The 18,791-nt window shown below is 36.7% G+C and overlaps 1 protein-coding gene across 1 annotated transcript; it reads left to right on the top strand.

The window, feature by feature from the left end:
* The first annotated feature begins 8,272 nt into the window (after positions 1 to 8,272).
* Positions 8,273 to 18,791, top strand: DCUN1D1 (defective in cullin neddylation 1 domain containing 1). The gene is made up of 5 exons (XM_019474307.1): positions 8,273 to 8,740; positions 10,005 to 10,173; positions 10,779 to 10,914; positions 15,689 to 15,785; positions 17,308 to 18,791. The coding sequence occupies exons 1-5, from the start codon at positions 8,566 to 8,568 to the stop codon at positions 17,385 to 17,387; spliced, it is 657 nt and encodes a 218-aa protein (XP_019329852.1). The 5' UTR covers positions 8,273 to 8,565; the 3' UTR covers positions 17,388 to 18,791.

Genomic DNA, 18,791 nt, shown 5'->3' with positions numbered 1-18,791 from the left:
CGGGGCATGATGTTCTGGGGCCGTGGGCTCCACGTCCCTCCTATCAAGCAGGGCGGGGAGGGTGTGTGGGGCCTGGGGAGGGCGGCGCGGTGGGCCGGGGCCGCTGGCCGGGAGGCAGGAGGCTGCTCCTGGACAGGGGCGAGCACCGGGGCCTAGGTGGGGGGCGCCGGGATCCCGCGGAGGCTTTCGGTCCACAGGGCTCTGTCAGGCCTCCTCACGGCGAGGAAGTGCTCGCTTGCACTTTGTATAAGGGTTCAGGCACCTTTGTACGGGACAGCGGTAATAGAGGCGTTTTGTGGGCAGCTTGGTCTGTGCCCTGTGTGGGGTGGTGAGCAGCAGTGACTGGAGAGAGTGCAGGGGCCTGCCAGAAACCAGGGGCTACTTGGAGTTTTTTGCAGGATTTCAGGTGACTCAGGGCCCATTAAGTGCTGTCAGTTCACCGGGAAACTCGGATATGTTGATCCTTCTTGAACTGGGATTATGTTGGAGAATTTCTGGATGATTATTATGTGGTTTTGGTAAGGCTTCTATTCATATAAGTGTTGTAAAGGAGGACCTATCATCTATCTTGCATTTTCTCCATAATGTTGTTTTCCTTATAGCTGAGGATTTGCTGTGGACTCTCAAATCAACTGACTTTCTCTCTTCCCTCTTCTAGAGGGAAACCGCAGTGGTTGGAACAAAATTTGCTATTTTTGTTCACCTAAACAAAAGAAAAAGACATTCCTTAGCTTTAAATAAGGGGGGTCCTTACAGTGTCTTATGCACCCGAGGGAACATGTTTGTAGTCATACTTCTAGGCCTTCTCTGTATACAAAAGTTGTACAGCTTTAGCTACACCTGTACAGTTTAAAGTAGTACTTTTCTATAGCAGCTGTATTGTCTTAGGAATGGTGTAGGAGGGAGTCTAAGATGTACTGGTGTGCACTTATTGGTATAAAGATACCTTATACCTGCAGTTAATACTATTTTGGCAAGCAGTGTTAAAAGCATATTAAAAAAATGACATCACCTTTAACTGATGGAGTTATGTTGGCGTAAAAATTTGGTCAGCCAGAATTTAAATTAGTGGTGCAGTATGTAGACCTCTAATAAACTTGTCACTATGTCACTAGTATAATTTTTAATTGAATTGTTTGATGTAGATCTTCACTTGAATTTTTTATGGGAGCTTAAAACTAAAGTCTGGGTAAAGTTCAGAGTGTAGAGGTGTCTTACTGTAATTCTGCAGTTCTGGGACTGTCTCAGATAGCACTTATGCAGTAGTGTTACACAACTTTTTACAAAGACTTTTTTCCATGAAAATCACCTAGAGCTGTCTTGCAGTATATCCAGTGTAGGTATGCAAAATACACAGTTGATGTCTTGTACATACATATATTATTGGCTGGCTATGTGGTTAGAAATTTAAATTGAGCAATACTGCAGTAAGTGGCAATATAACAGAAATAGTGAGGCATGTTATTCTGAGAATAGCTTTTTGTGAGAAACAGCAGAATCCTATCTGCTTAGTCTTCTTGGAATACTTAACTGAAGAACTGGCAGATATACTCTGTGGAACAATACTATACTGATAGATTGGTATTTATCAGATTGGAGGGAGTATCTGAATACTCTAGTCATGGCCCCAAGCGTAGTTGTTAGGCACTATGCAAACAACTATTTTCCAGGTTGTGCTTGTTGACTCCAACACCCAGGTGAAAGGATGACATAGACACTGAAGTGGGACTAAATGACAGGCTGCAGATTTTATGAGTAGTAAATACTGGTATGAATTGTTTCTAGTGCCCAGGTATAGGATTCTGTACCTATACCTGTGGTATGTCAAAATCCTCTATTTAGTAGGGAGACTTCTTCACAGAGATCTGAAGATGTCCATCCAGAAACATGAGATTCAACGTCCCATTTTTCTGCCCGTATGTGCTACTGCTCTGGCTAGTCCTTCCAGTGGCTATGGCAGGTTCCTGGGGCTGGGTTGCATGTCCAGCACAGCAAATGCTGCGGTAGAGGCTTCTGCAGCTGGGGCCTGACTCCTACTCAGCCATGCAGTACTGCCAGTTAGAGCGCTTCTGGCTCTGACTTAGTCTCACCAGCGTTTGTATGGCCAGTGCTTTCAGGACAAAGGTTTCCTGGCTTCAAACTGTCTTTGTCCAATATGTGGAAGGGAGACCATTACAGCAGCCTGTTAAGCTCAGTCTGGCCATTTAGGCAACTTGAAAAGTGTTTTCTGTCCAGTGCTCAGGTACACCACCCTGGCAGTGTTCCTTGGATTGCTGATAGTAATCTGCTTCTCTTACCCACATTTTCAATTGAGCTGAGCAGCATCTGTAGAAGTGGTCTCCTTCACCTTATCTGTTGGTATGTGACTGCTTCATCTCGTCACGAGGACGAGTAATGTGCCTGCGAATCAAGACAGAGCAGCAAGCTGGTCCATTATACTCTAAGCCATCTTCTGTGAGGAGAAGAGCTACTACCTGTAGTACTACCTGTACTATTTGGAATGATTTAATGAATTTAGGACTATGTGGGATAATCAAGGCAAGTGTGTGAGTAGCCATATCTTTATCCAGAGCCAAATGTTAACCTTATCTCTATTTACATTATTTATTATATTATCCAATTTGTGTTCTCTGAAGAATATTTCTATGCTGATAAATACATAATTTCTTATTGCAAACCTCAGGTGACAGAAAGTTAAAAAAATTTAGTATTACAAGAATTTCACGTCTGACGCTGTCTCCTGTAATGTTATTGTACTTCATGACATTGTTATGTGGTGTTTAACTCAACAAGCTATTCTGCAAGGCTATTTTGTATGGTGCATATTCATGTCCGTAGTAGTTTGTTGATATTAAATATTTTTTGGTTTTGGTTGTCCCATAGTAAAACTTGTAGATTCTTGGCATTATGCTTAGGACAGAGTAGTCTGAGTGCTAGACAAGATGGTGCATGATCTTGTTTCCTCTCCCAGCTTACCAGGGAACCCTTTGAACTTGTACTGTAAAATCACTTTTAACTAGAGCCATGAAAAAATTATTCAGGAATATGATCTACTCTGAGAACAAGGTGTGAAATTTATTATGTAGCTCTTCATATTTTACTCATGTTTTATGGTGCCAATGCAAATGTAAGGTATGAATGCAGCTTCTAATGGCTGAATAGGGCTTCTGCCCTGGACCAGTTAAGAATGCTAAACAACTGACAGCTTTATTTTGTCCTTTTTTTAATTGGAAAAGCCCTGATTTTTGGTGTTTCCTTCACCTTTCAGGTTAACATGAATTACTTTAAAATACTATTACAACTACTGCGTTCTTCTGGGTAGCTATATATTGATCTTCTGCACAAGACGTTCTGCCCATATGAAAGTGCTAAAATGATTTTATCCACTAAAAGAACATTAGAGGATGTAAAAAGCAACTTTGATTTTATGTTGCTTGTGATATTTTTCCTTGGATTTTATATCTCAACAGACCTTGTAAATTTTTTAAGTTTTGTTCTGTTCCACTGCAGACAAATGGATTTCACATCAGTTTGAAACAGAAGCTTAAAAATGTCCTGATGATCTTACTTTGTGTGCCCTCTTTTTGAGAAACTGTAGAAAATAAAACGTAGTTGAAGGGCATGTTTGTTTACATTACACAGAAACTATGGCTATTTACTTTAATCGTTTTTGTCTTTAACTTGGATTTTATGGGGTTTTTGGTAGTATACACGTATGCTGTCACAGTTGGTGGATTAAAATGTAATTCAGTGTATTTGTAGACTTCTGTTGTTGTGATTAACTTTTGTTTTCTTACCAAAGAAAAATACTCAGCATTTTGCCTTTTAAGCTTTAGCCGTGTATTTGTTGAATACAAGCAGTAAACCAGATTATTTGCAGGTGTCTTGTACGTTCCTTTAATGGATACAGCCCAACATGGAATGATTCAGACATTGTAAGGGAGCAACATTCTCTTGACCATTAGTGTCGCATAAAGGCACGACAAAACTGGCAGTCATGATCTGTAAGGTTATTACATGCAAAAGTCCCTCCTGTGTGTGGGCTGAAGTTATTCTGTGTTTGAATGGACGTCACTGGGGTCCTTTGAAAGTGCAAGGATGCTTCCTGCAGCCAGATCTCTTTGGAGTTTAAATGCAGTAGTATAAAAGCCTAGACTTTGTGGAGGTTGATACTATTTTAGAAAAGGCTTTTTACCTGTCACATGCATGAGAACTTAACAGGCTTTTCTTTGAGTCCTGACTGAAACAGAAGCACAGATGTCACTGCTCAAATTCCTTTAGTTAGCAGTGAAACTAGCAGGAATCAGATCATCTGTAAGCAGTGGCTGGGAAGGAAAGGTAAAAAGCAGTTACTCATTAAGGAGTAACTGTGTGAATGTCATCTTTGGGGGCCATAAGGAATTTTGGGCAGGGATACTTCAAACTGATCGTGCACTGCTTGTCTAGCTGGCAGCCACATATAACCTTTGAGCAAAGTCCAAGAACAGGGTTTTGGTAGGAATCCTCAGCTCTGTAGTCCAGGCAGTGTGGGACGAAGGTTGTTGTTGTTTCCCATGGACATTATCCAGGAGAGTGGAGCCCTCATACGGCTATTAGCTATCCAGAAAACGTTGATGACCAGTGTGCAGAGCTGATCTTTGAATCTGAGGTGACTGAAAATTGAGTGTAGAAGATAAGGAAAAACAACTATATAGTCAGAGTTGGCAGATCATTTTTTTTTTTTTTCCCCTAAACTGGGAAAGCTTACTCCCCTAGACCGGGGGAGTTTCAGTCAGAGGCCAGAAAAAAAAATACTTGGGGGAAAAAAAGCCCAAGTATTTTTTTAATTTTTATTTTTAATCTTTCACCAAAGTATCTGATACTAGTCACAGGCAAGAATGATTTATTGAATTAGAATTATCAAATTTGGTACTTGATGGGGAGAGGCAAATTTTTATTTTAAAATTAATATTATATCATCAGATGTTCATTGGAAAGATATAATTATTATAGTTTTAAGAATCTACACAATGTAGCTTTTCACTTAAAGAAGTTATTCTGTGTTTTTAAAAGTAAGTTTGCCTCCTGTCTCTTATAACATCCTCGTTATAAAAGGTAGCTTGGATACCACACAAACTTGATCAAAGGCTTGCAGATCTGATTTTTTCCTTTTCCCCTTACTCCAAGGGGTAAGACTTACTAGAAAATTTGTTGCATTTGTTTTCCATTGGTTTTCACTTGTATATTTTTAGTGAGAAAGATAAATAAAATTCTGTCTTCCCTTTTAAGTAGTGTTAAAGTTGAGATATTTTAAATGGATTGCATTGCATTACAGCATATACAATTGCAGTGTAAGGTATTTGTTGCCTGATGACTACAGGATTAAAGGTTATAGGGTGCTCTGGCTTCTGTATTGCACACTTAAAACAATAATAGACTGTTAGAGCTCGGCTTCTAGAAATAGCCCTTAAAAGTGCAGAAGGCTTGGAACCTGTTCCTGCTTGAAGTGTGGGTTTTTAATGTGATGAAAGAAGAGCTAAAATAGGATAATAAAAACTCAGCAGTAATTTTGTCTCTTGCTGTCCTGTAGTAGGCCTTCAAAGAGTTGTCCAGTCACTTAGGATGTGGAGTGTTTTGTCCACGTTGGCAAGCTTCTGCGGAAACATTCATCAAATATAAAGAAAGGGCTTTGGCACTTATTCACTAAAAATAAACTTGTATTTGACCAGTAAAAAATATAGCTATTCCAGAAAAAGATTATGGCTGAACATTGTGATTTATTGCATCTTAATATATTACTGAATGCTATACTGATTAGTGTCACTAGCTGCTTGACTCTCGGCAAATTCGATGTTCTTTTTAAAAAGGTTTTATATTGTTGTTATCACTTAGGGAGCCCCAAGCACAGGAAGATCTCATGTGCATATATAGGATTTAAATTTTATCGTAAAAGTGATTAAGCTGCAAGTTTTTGATCTAATAAATTGCATTCTCCTTTTATGTGACAACACGCAAACCCCACTACCTTTTGTGCTCTTGGGCATCCATGGTGAAGCCCTTGTAAACCTGTTACTTGACTTTTTGTTGTATGTCATTGCTTTTAGAGTTTACCCTTGCAAGAGTAGGGCAGAACAAAGCCTCTTGAGGTTTTACAGAATATTCACTATTAAAAGGGCTATGCATACTATGTGTACATGTTAAAAAAACAAAACAAACAAAAAACTGGTGATTAAAGGCATGTACTTTGTCAAAAAAAGAAAAGAAAAGCTAAGGTCATAAGTGTGACTCTGCCCTATAATGCAGCTGAGTCTGTGGTGATGCAGCAGTCTGGCTGTGTGGAGCTGATTTGAGGAAGCTGGTAATTGATGCAGAAAATTACTGGGTTTGTTTCATCTTCATTTGGGATATAATTCAATGGTTTGTTTTAATATATCTGAGTTTACAATATATTTTTAAAAACTGGAACTAAAAATGCATTAGTCACTTCTGGAAGTCATTCCACATGGCTTTGTCAGCGTAAGTGACTTTTGTGAAAGTTTGGGCTCAATATTGTAAGGTGCTGATTGTCTGCTGTGAAACTCGAAGCGTGCACAAGTTGTCAGCAGTGGGTCTTTGCAGGACCTGCTCTGATGGCTTGACCTTTACCTGGAACCACTTTTGAAAATCTGAGTTTCAGAAACATGTTTGTAGCAAAGGTCTAATGTGAGAAACTTATTCAAGAGACTGAAATAAAGCAGCAACACATTGTAACTTTAAAAGTAGTATAACCTAACTAATATCACTGTGTTTAAGTCTGCAGTGTGTGCTAAAATTTTGGCTTCAGCTAAGTGTTGTAGATATAGGGTTGTTTTGGTTTGGGGAGGATTTTTTTAATTTTTTTTTTAAGTGATCTTAAATTAAAGGGTATTGGTCTGTTTAGTATGTTATGTGGGTATCAGTTTAAGCCAAATGTGATGCTCTTGTGGTTTTTTTTTTTAAAGGTGTAACTCTGAAGCTGGTAACTTAACTACTCTTACAAATAATAGTGTTCACATTCACTGTCATCAAGCAGCAGAAAACTGATTTTGACTTTTAGGGCAGATGAATTTGTGTTTTGAAGCAGTAGTTCATTTTTCTAATGATAATGTGATTGGACACTAATTATCCTTTGGAATGAAGAGCTTGAGCTCATACTGCTCCTAAACCATTCATTCTTTGGCTGAGGACAGTTTATCACGTCTAGAGATTTTTTTTGGCCTTTTTTCCCCATACTCCCTGAGAAGGAGCCATGCACTCGTATATTCTGTTCATTATTGTAATTTCCAAGTTTTGATTAGAATGCAAGGTAAAATACAAATGACATATTTGTGCCATGTAAGAAATCCAATCCTGACTTAAAAGTCAGAACTTTTATTTACCAAGTTATAACGTTAGGAGTATTTTTGCTTTGAACTTTAGAACTAAATTTGGATTTAGTGCAAGAGCTGTATGATTGCTTTCTCCTGATCAGCAGTTAGTTTTGTGTAACTAATACCCTTGAAATACTGAGTGTGCTTCTCGTCATCAAAAATATCCTTGGGAATCACTCTATGCTGATAAATTACTGGCAGCAAGTTCTCCATTCAGTTTTACGCTAGAGGAGAGAGAGATGTCTCTTGGTCTGGGCAAAAGGCCTGAAATTCCAGAGCTCTCACCTTGGCTACTCACTCCCCCGCCTGCCTTCGGCAAAATTACTTACCCTTTTTTTTTTTTTTAGCTTCAGTTGCTGCACCTGTGAAATGGAGACAATGTCTCCTCACAGGAATGTTTTGCAAATTATGTAGGTGGAGTTAAGCACCTTCAAAGTGAAAAAGCTCTTAAAAAAAAAAAAAAATCTTTTAAGATATTTCAGTGTTTAGCTCCCTGAAATGGATGACCCAGCCTAGTTTCTTGCTGCCATCAAGAGGCACATCAGGAGATCCTGTTCCTGGCAGTGTAGTCTTGCGCCCAGTCCTGCACTAGCTGGTGTTTCTGTCAGTTTGGTCAGCTGGGACTAAATGAATGCCAGCCTCTTGTTCAGCGATGGTAAGCTATTAAATGGCCTGTTCCGACGCATCCGTTGAGGCAATTAATGTATCAAATATTTTGATAGCCATGGGCTTTATTTAGGCATCTCAATTGCTTTTTTTTTTGGTAGGTGTAGCATTCTTCTATTAAGAGGAGAATGTTTTTTTTCCTTTTAAAAAACAAAAATTGGTTTAAATAGAAAGATGTCCCATCTTACAGCTGTATGTGAATTTGCTATGCCCTTCAGCTCTCTCTCCAAATATGCGATAAGAATACCCATTTTTTACTTCTGTGATTGCTTTGCCAGCATGATTTTTGTGATGATTTAACTCAGTTTTGTTACAATGTAAAGATGAAGGTAAGTTTAAATTTTAAAAAAGAGAGAAAATAACTGCTGGTCTGAGTGTCTAACTGCCCCAGCAGTTATAGAAGGTACTGACTTAAAAATATTAACAGTACTGATTTTTTTATTTTGTCCAGTAAAACATTTCTAGTTACGGTATTGTCTGTTTTTACTAGAATAAATTGAAATCATCACAGAAGGATAAAGTGCGTCAGTTTATGGTCTTCACACAATCTAGTGAAAAGACAGCAGTGAGTTGTCTGTCTCAAAATGACTGGAAGTTAGATGTTGCAACAGACAACTTTTTCCAAAATCCTGAACTTTATATACGAGAGAGCGTTAAAGGATCATTGGACAGAAAGAAGTTAGAACAACTGTATAACAGATACAAAGGTGAGTACCCTGAGTTTTAAGGCTTATTTCCTAGTTGTATGTATCTATTCTTAATTACAATGTATCATTGCAGCTGTGCTCTTGTGCTTGGTCTTAACTGACTCTTTCAGCTTTATTTTTCTATTACTAATAATACAAGTTAGAAGGGGAATATATGTAGGCTTCTGCTTCACAAGGATTACATGCTTTGTGCTCTAAATATATGTACATTTATACACGATTAGGGTCTGGAACTGGAGTTGTGTGTGCAGTGAGTAAACTGTAATGATTAACATGGATTTTAGGTGATTCTTCTGGGGAAAGCACATCACTCAGGACTCGCTCCTGACAAAGTGAAAGGTTGTATACCAAGGATTCTACCTTAATTTTTATTCATCTTGTGCTTATTATCAGATAGTTACAAACAGAGCGGAAAAGAAAACAAAGTCTCTTTATCTGTTATATAACCAGTGTTCAACTGGTGATATCCTACCACAAATAAAATGGATGCAGTATAGTAGAACAAATTTTGTGGTTTAGCACTTTAAAAAAAAAAAAAGTGCTACGTTTTCTGTCAGTTTTCATATGCATGCATAATCCAAATACCATTTTCCTGAAGTCTTTGTTGGCTTGCGTTAGTAGATCTTTGTTAGTGCACTTGAAATGTGAGCATCTCACTTCCAGACCAGATGTTGATTCCTTCGTGGAAAGAGGAGTGTGCCTGGCTGGCTTGGAATCGGTAATGGGGCAATGTAACTTTCCTCTTGGAGGTTACCGTGTCCAATCTCATGCATGCTGGTGATGCCAGAAAATGCATAAAACTAATGTCAACTTAGTAGTTTATGGGCAGATTTGATAATTGTATCAGTACAGCTTGCAAATGGACACTGCAGAATTGTTTATAATGGTACACAGATTGGCAATCTTACCAAAGATGCCAATAATTAAGTGTGGTGGTGGGAAAGGACCACTGTTCTCTCTATGGAATGAGTCAGAATATCATGCATATTATTCGGCAGAAAACAAATGTTTGCGGTGCTTTTGTCTCTCAATGAAAATAACATAAGCTTCATTGTATGGGAGGCTTTATTGTAGTAACTTCCTCAATTGTTAAAGCTTAACCGTTGAAAATACTAATTTAATTTTGTTTTTAAAATATTCACTTATAAGGGCTGATCCCAAAAGTGGCTTCTTGAAAACGTTTGCTTATCTTAAATACTCGTGTTGAATAAATTAGCTTTTTCAAAAATCTGTTTTTCTTGATACTTACTTTTATATTCCAAAGATCCTCAAGATGAAAATAAAATTGGTATAGATGGTATACAGCAGTTTTGTGATGATCTAGCTCTTGACCCAGCCAGCATTACTGTACTCATCATCGCATGGAAATTCCGAGCTGCAACACAGTGTGAATTTTCAAAGCTGGAATTCATGGATGGAATGACTGAGCTAGGGTAAGTGTGCACTATTAGACACTGACAGTGTACTCCAGTGTCAGAAACTGGAATGTACGGTGAAACAGCCCTATTTTGGGGAATTCACAATCACATTGTCCTTTCAGACTTCAGAGACTTTTCAGAGTCTAGCATCACTTGTCTGCCTCTGTAAAAATGCATCTGCTGTTTATGTGCTAGATGCTTAGTGACCAAAAAAAGGGAGGCAACTTTGAGTGCTACTTGCCTTGGTTGTGTATTTCAGTTAGTTGCCATAGAGCTACTCAAGTAGGTAAAGCAAGGATGTTGGTCTGCAGTCTTGAAGTCTAGTATACCTGGGTTTTCTCTGCTTTATGAGAATATAGCAGTCTTCATCACATTTTTCTAAAAATCTTGTGGATATAGAATCTGATATATCAGCTAGTATGTGCGAATGGCAATGTGAAGAAATACAACAATTTCATTTCTTTGTTGTTATAGGTGCAGACTAATTAAAGGCTTCCTGAATTTTGTTTTGATAATCGTATTGTATTCCACAAAAATTTTATAAATTTTTGTTTAAGTTATAACTCATATTTTATGGCAAAATGAGTAATACACAAATAAACATGCTTTTTAAAATGCAGATGTGACAGCATAGAAAAACTGAAGGCCCAGATTCCTAAAATGGAACAAGAATTAAAAGAGCCGGGAAGATTTAAGGATTTTTATCAGTTTACTTTCAACTTTGCAAAGAATCCAGGACAGAAAGGTTTAGGTATGTATTCTTAATCATAAACATTTGTTTGGTATCTGATGGGATATGGGAAATGACTGATTAAAGCAGTAAGTGAAAATACTATTGTGATCCAGTGAGTCTGAAAGATAGCCACCCTTGGGATAAAATACATCTCTCTGTTGTGAAAGACAGATGTCAATTTAAGGTGTTCGAATTGATAGAAATATCTGCATCATTAGTATAAACTACAAAATTTTATGAGAGAGGGTTTATTCTTTCCCTAAGAGTGTGTGCAATTCTCAGTAAGCACAATGGACTATGGTCTTACGTTAAAGGCATAATTATGCCATTTAGAATTTGCAGCACTGAACAGATTAATTGAATTTTCACTTTTAGGATAAATTTAAGCTGTAAAACTGATTTCCATGTAAGTACACTTGTACAGTGTCTTGTAACACCAAAAATGCTTGCAAATGTCTTGGCAAAATAGAATTGGAATAGTACAAATAGATTTCTATATCCTGGGCTTGATGCCTGTTGTTGTTGTTGTGCTGTTGGTAACAGGTGCCTACCTACAGCCTTCCCTCTCCCCGCGCCCCCCCCAGCTCACTGAATGTTTTTTTTTTCATTATTTCAGAGCTCTTCTGCTGATTGTGCTTTTGATTAGTATAACAGGTGAAGTGGAAGAATCACTTATTAAAAATAATTTTTTTGGAAAACAAAAACCAACACCAAAAACATGACAGAACACCACAGTTTGGATGGAACTAAATGAACAAACTATAGATCTGTCTATTCAAAACAGCAAAAATAAGGAAACAAAAATTTCTTTCAGGCAGTAATATTAACCAACCAGAATGCGTATTCATTTATATACAGTGCAGTTGAGCTATTAACCATAACTAGTATTTCATGACTCTGTAACTGTTAACTTCTTAAGTTAACTGTTCTGCTTTTGAGAAGAAATAGAATACTGAAAGGCCAGTAGGTTCTTCCTTGGCAGCTTGTGAATTTATTTTTCTCAGTAATGAAAATGCCTTAAACTGACTGCTGCTGACCAGCTTTGTATTCATGTGCTGTGAAAAGATGAGCATTCTGCTTTGGTTTTGTTGTCGTTTATATGTGGACCAACTTCTGGCTTAAAATTAATATTGAAAAATAAGTAAATCAGCAAAAGCTTCATGTCTCAATTTTGACTCTGTGTCATTCTTTAACATCTTTCTGTATCCTGTTTTTTGTTTTCAATTGGATTATGAGTTTCATTGTCTTTGAAGAAGCTAAAAGAGCACTGCTAAACTGTTTAAAAATACTTGTGCATGCATGTAGTCAGATCTGAATCCTGCAAATAAATGAATGGGCTGATTCTTATTTCTTGTAGAAAGTCTTTTTTTTCTTTTTTTTTTTTTGGGCTGCTACAAGGAAAATGTGGACAGTAATTGAATTGTGAGAGGATAGAAGTTAGGTTATAGAGAGTGTAAGTGTGGAATCAGTTCTGCAGTGTAAACAGTTGCAGGGTTTTTTTAGGGTTTTTTTGTTGTAACATTTGTATGTTGTTTTTAATCTTTAAACAGCTTCATACAACAAGGAGTATTTTGCAGAATCCCTGTAAGATGGTAAAAGTGAAATGACAAATCACAATGGTATCATAGTTACATGATAATTTTTAATTACATTTTCTCAAAGCTTCAGAATAACAGAACTGTTTGATGTAGTACTTGCCTCTTATTTTCTTCTCCATATTTCTAAGGTATAAGGGAGACTTGCATTCTTTTTCTGAAATTTTTTTTTCCCCTAGTCCTATATGGAAATGAATCTTTTGAGTATCCCAGATGGAACAGACTTCAGTAAAAATTATTTACCAGGAAAACTAAGTCCCTTGCTTTATTTCTCATTCATCTTAAAGCTTCTTTATGCAGGTTAAGCTCTAACAGTGACAAAGACAAGTATAGTTTTCTCAGATTCATATAGCATATACGTAGTGTAAAATTTTATTTTATTTTTTTTTACTTTAAGTCTGGGTCTGGAAGTGATGTAGAACTAAGCTCAAAATCTGTATGCTTACCAACCCTTTTGGTGCCAATAAATACACAGTTCTAGGCATGAATTTACAATAGGGCAGGATAATTCTGGAAACCCTGAAGCAAAAGAATATAGGGAGAAGTACAGTGCTGAAAAGTAAGTGCTCCTAGTAAGGCAATTAATTTTGGAGTGTCTAAATTACTGCTTGTAGGAACTTGCAAATTGAATTTAATGTATATTGGTCTCTAATCTTCCAAACATTGTATAGTAGTTCAGGCACAGTTCTGGATACGCATTTCCTCTGCATAATTCTTTACTACCATGTAAGTACTGTGGATGTCTTAAAAGTTCTTGTGATATTTGCATATCATTTGAGAATACCTTTTAGCTGATGTTCATCTCAAACATTGTTTGCTTCTCTTGCATCTCTCTGGATAAAACTCAAAACACAGCATGTCTTCTGAGACTTTCATATTTGATCCATGAGGACTTTCCTGAGTAATCTTTTACTTTCTTATGAAAACCTAAAATTATATCTTTACTTTCAAATTTTGTGATTTCATAAAACTTCTTTTAAAACATATAGTTTGTCCTAAGGCATTATGTCTCTGTGCTTTACATGTTTGGACTCACTTAATGAGTTTGAGATTGCAGTATCCTGAGATCTGTTTTTTAAAGGCCTTTGCTTACCCACAAGAATAATCTCAAAATTGTATAAGCATGTCAAAATGCAGAATTTGTTTATAGTGTTTGTTTATAAACCATTATAAATATGCAGTGATTTGATGAGCTTGCATTTTTTGGTATGCCTGCTATTAATGCATCACAAGTAAATAAAACAGTTTTCTAATCTGTTTCCTTGAGAAACTGATCAGCTTAATCTGAAGTTTGTATCTATTCATTTTTAGAAAGACAGTAGTTTTAGTTGAAAGCTGAAGTGCGTATTTTTGTATCTGAATCTTCTGTTAAACTCTTTAATAAGTTGTCATTTTCACATATAGCTTACTTACTTGAGGAGTAGTGACTTGTGTTTAATTAGTCTCTGCTTCTCGAAACTCAAACTTACACTTTTGTCTGAAATCACACCCCTTTGCAGCTGCTGGAAGATCCTCCACAAATTTTATTCTTTACTTTGGTCAGGAAGCATTAGAATGTGAATATGCTGTTCGAGAAGAACTTTTAAAATCAAAGATACTAAACTATTCATAAACTCCCCCCATTACTATTTATTTTCCCTCCAGCAATGCAGACTTCATGCTTTGTTTTGCTTGCTATTGATTTCACCTCTAAGGTCCACCTCCCTGTTTTTTTAAATAGTTTGGGCATCTGGGGGAAGGGAGTGGTTTTCTTGGGTTGTGTCAGGTTCTTTCTTTTTCTTTTTTTCCTGAGGTGCAGTTGATCATGTGCCTCTGCTCTCACAAGAGGATTGTTTATGGAAGAAGAGATTTGCTAGACTGCAAAATATATAAGAGCTTTTGTTAAAAAAGAGGTCACTTAACTAGGTAGCCTTTTGGGGTTACTGTATGTACTTGGTGATGGATACTGAATTCAGTAAAATCACAGTTAGTAGCATTTAGTTATACAGTACAGAGGTCCTTGTTAGTTCCTGGTAATGCAGATCATGCTAGGTAGAGATTTAGAGCTCAGATGCATAACTTTCTTTTATCAGCTAACATGTTACTGTACGCCACTAATAAACAGTAAATAATGCATGTCAGTTTAGCCTTTGGCAAATACCAGGGAGGTGAGGGGTGGGTTTTTTTGCCTTACGTGCTAGACTAACCAGTCTCTTTTTCCAACTGCTACACTCTAACAGCACCCACTGTTGACAGCAGCACGCAGTTGCCTGACAGGCAGTAGGTGGTTGTTCCTGAACTGTGCCAGTTGAGGTTTCTCGGTCATCCTGAGAAACAGATTCAAAACAAGCAAGAACTTAACAGGAGTCTTTGGGGTGTGTGGGGGGAACCCAAAAGAAACCAAACCAACAAAACCCCTCCAAAACCCCAACCCAACCAAAAAAAGACCACCAACAAACAAACCAACTGTCAACCATCTGCTTGTACAGTACTTAAAGATTTTTTTCAAAAGGAAACCTGGTTGCAGAAATGAACACTTGACAAAAGCTATGTTACAAAGCCAGCACCTGTAACAAGGTTGCTCTAAAAATGAAATCATAAAAAAGCTAGTTTTATGTAAATTGTATTTTATATATTAAAAAAAATTAAAGCAGATCTTACTACAAAATACTACAAATTTTCTTTTCAAGTCAATAGCATTTTTAAGACAAAAATATTTCACTGAATTTTAACTAAGGTATTGTTAAATAGCAAAAGGCACATTAAATATCTTTGCGTATTTTGGATATGTTAGCTATTAATACGGGAAATTTTCAGTTCTTCTATATTCAAGTGATAGTATAAAAATCTATAAAATATGTGTGACACTTTATGGTTGCCTTTTTGTAAAGGATCCATGAATATATTTGCATTAGATTACTCTTTTCACCTTTATGAATATATGGTTCATCTTAGTGTTAGATACCTGTGAATTTTTGTAGGTAATTTTAAATCTTTACATAAACGACTGTAGTAATTTCAAAGCTTGGAAGATAAATATGTTTTAAATTATTGAGTAGATGAAATAGACTATTTTGACCCAGATCCCAGATACTGCACTTCGTAGTGTGTACAAGAGAAATATGTTTTGGGGATGTGGATGCGTCCAAGACAGTAAAAATGAATGTGTATAAGGGTTTTTAATTTATTTTTTTAAATATAAATTTTCCACCCCTCCAAACAGGAACATCATAAAAGATCAATTCCTAAGGATACCTGGAACCTTCTTCTAGACTTTAGTACAATGATAGCAGACGATATGTCTAACTATGATGAGGAAGGTAAACATTTCCATTTTCTTTCTTTAACTTCTAACTGTGTTTTATGCTACCTTTATTACTGTGTATCTGCTTTGGTGCAGCTGTCTAGTAACAGCATAATTAGAATTTTACTGGTGATCTAAAGTCCAGTTAGAGCTACTTTAATGCATGTTGTCATCATCTGTTTATTACTGCAGGTTTAAAAAAGAAATGCTGAAACTTTCTTAAATCCATTTTCTTTTTTTCTTCTGTCTAAGCTCAGATACTAATTCTTTATTATTGAGACAAACCCTGACATTTGTCCATTTAAAAAACACAGATTCTCTGTGAGCGCAGTTCTTGGCATCTTCAACTAAGTAACTGATTCATGGCCTGTGCATTTCTTTGTAGGGTCCTCTGGTTATTGCATTTCATAGCTGAGAGTATTTTTTAAGTTTGGTTGCTTCAGTTTATGTGAAGATTGGACATGTAATAATATTAAAGTGAAGCTGGCAGCATACAGGGATTACTAAACATAAGTTATTTCCTACCAAATGTGTTTCTTGTAAACTTTTGTATTGATCTTTCCTCTTCCAGTCCATCTGTAGCCAAGAACAGCTAATTACCTTCAATCGTTGGCGGCAGATCAGTTCAGTGAGTGGAGGAAACTGTAAACTTCTGATACTTCCAGAGCAGAGGGGAGCAAACTTCTACAACTTTATTTAATAATTATGGACAGTTCTCATTCCCTCATCATTGAACAAATGGGCTGCTGCCCACAATAAATCAATGTAGTTTAGAAAGATTAAAGGCAGAAAACATGTTTTAATGATTTGGAATAAAAATATTTTAAGGGAGGGGGGAAAAACCCAGCCCACAATTATTTTTAACCTTCACATGACCATCATGGACATGGCTGGGGACCTCTTTGGATATCGCTGCCCATAACATGTAAAATACTGATATGCATTTTAACTACCTCTTGCTAAGGAATATGGAAGAGTATATATAGCGTAATACCAGCCTTCTAGGGCATTATACTATATTGCTGGCTATCGGAGTGCATTTTGTTGTTTTCAAGTATGGCTAAGTATGCTGATTCTAACAGATGAGCATTGCATTCATGCAAAATCAAATTGTGAGCAGTAAATGCTGTAGTATGTTAAGATATGCTGCTGTTTACAGCATAGACTGCTTCATCCAATGTTCAACGTTTTTTAAGCAGCTATTGCCATCCTGGAGATCAGGTTCTGGTGCCAAAACCAGGATGGTTGTAAGCTAGAATTTTTGTCAGCTTTTTTTTTTTTTTTCCTTCTTTTTTTGGTCAGGAAGATGAACGAAGTATGACCCTTGAAAGGGATGTGTATTAACTGGGTTTAAAGGAAGTAGAAATCTTTAACCAGGTCTTAAATTTCAAGCAAGAAAATCGAATTACAATTTTTTGCTTGAAACTATACCTAGTTAAGACTGGAAAGTAAATAATTCGTTTAGATCTGAAGCTTTAAAAAGAATGCCTTGTTGAACTGAGTTCTTATGTTCTGGTCTTTTTTTTTTTTTCTTTTAGGGGCATGGCCAGTACTTATTGATGACTTTGTGGAATTTGCACGCCCTCAAATTGCTGGGACAAAAAGTACGACAGTGTAGCACTAAAGGACCCTTCTAGAGTGTACATAGTCTGTACAAATACCTGAAATGGAAAATTGCACAGTCAATTTCTGCTGGCTGGACTGAACTGAAGATCAATCCTCACAATATGGCTGAGGGTTGAGACAAACCTTTAAGGATACATCTTGGACCATATCATATTTCATTCTTCTACTGGTGGTTTGGGCTTTTCTTCTAGTCTGGACCACTCTTGCCCGTTAAAATTCCAACATTGTGGATTTCATCATGGATTTTTTTTTTTTTTTGGTGGACCACCCTAGTTTCATCTCCCATAAATCCTAGAAGCTTTATAATTATTTTGAGGTTTCTGGTTTCACATAAAGCACAATGCTGGTCATCATCAGACAACTGTTGTATGGCATCTGAATTATACAGATCAACAACAAAACAATTTTTAAAAGAATCCTTAAATATACACTTGGGGCTAGTTGCAAAGACTGTATTGATAGCACTTCCTGTAAGAGTGATATATTTAAGTGTACTGGGTCCGATATTTTTTTCCTTTTCTTTTCTGGAAAAGTACAGGTATTGTCTAAGTGAGTTTGAGTATCTGGTAAAAACAATTACAGAAATAACCAAGAAAACGCAAGGTTGTTGATACTGGGGTATCTAGGTGCCTATCTGAATGGTTTGATTGTACATCAGCTGACTGTGAGAACAGTTGAAGTACGACGCAACTACTGTGCACTTAAAGCACCCGTGTTTAACGTTATAGTCAGCCTTCAGTGAGCGTCATTGAGATAAGCTGTGTGCGTCATGATAGAATCTAATATTCTCTAGGTTATTATCTAAGAAATCAAATTTCATTACAGTTTTGAAATGCTTATCTGTCCGTCAAAGAAAGGTTTTTCATTTCTGTGGAAATCTAAAACTTGAATATACTGAATTTGTGTCTTAAATGTTTGCTACACAATACAGTATTTTAAATTGAGACATGGAATTTTTATGGTTGAGGTATGGCGAAACAAATGGCCCTGTTGTACAAGAAGCTGGTGAGTGTGATGTGAATCTAGGTTTTGAAACCATTATCCCGAGAAGTAAGTTAAATCTTTATAACATAGTGGTACTGCCATTATGGATGACACCCATTTTTTTTAATCATTTTGTTGAGTTTTCCTGAAATTGACATATCACTGTGGTTGCCAAATACAGAAATTAAGAGTAAAGCTTTCCCAAACAAGCACAGATCAGATAGATATAAAATACTACACTGGCTTTGTTTGCTTAAATTATTTTGTTGATCCATCACTACTTCTTATTGTCTTACTGCATTTAACTAAATGGTTTGTTTTGTTCAAAACAGGTTTTATCAGATGCAATTCTTCTTTATTTTTAATATTACAAGAGCTCTTGAGCTGCTTTTGTGCTAAACGTGGTCTTTTA

This window comes from Aptenodytes forsteri, unplaced genomic scaffold (genome assembly GCF_000699145.1).
Source record: "Aptenodytes forsteri isolate BGI_AS27 unplaced genomic scaffold, ASM69914v1 Scaffold72, whole genome shotgun sequence".
NCBI lineage: Eukaryota > Metazoa > Chordata > Aves > Sphenisciformes > Spheniscidae > Aptenodytes > Aptenodytes forsteri.
This window is presented reverse-complemented; position numbering and strand designations above follow the sequence as displayed.

Coding starts and splice junctions, on each gene's coding strand:
- DCUN1D1 (XM_019474307.1), top strand. CDS start 8,566: ATGGTCTTCACACAATCTAGTGAAAAGACAGCAGTGAGTTGTCTGTCT. Junction 10,174..10,778: donor GATGGAATGACTGAGCTAGG/GTAAGTGTGCAC, acceptor TTTAAAATGCAG/ATGTGACAGCATAGAAAAAC. Junction 10,915..15,688: donor GACAGAAAGGTTTAGGTATG/TATTCTTAATCA, acceptor CCCTCCAAACAG/GAACATCATAAAAGATCAAT.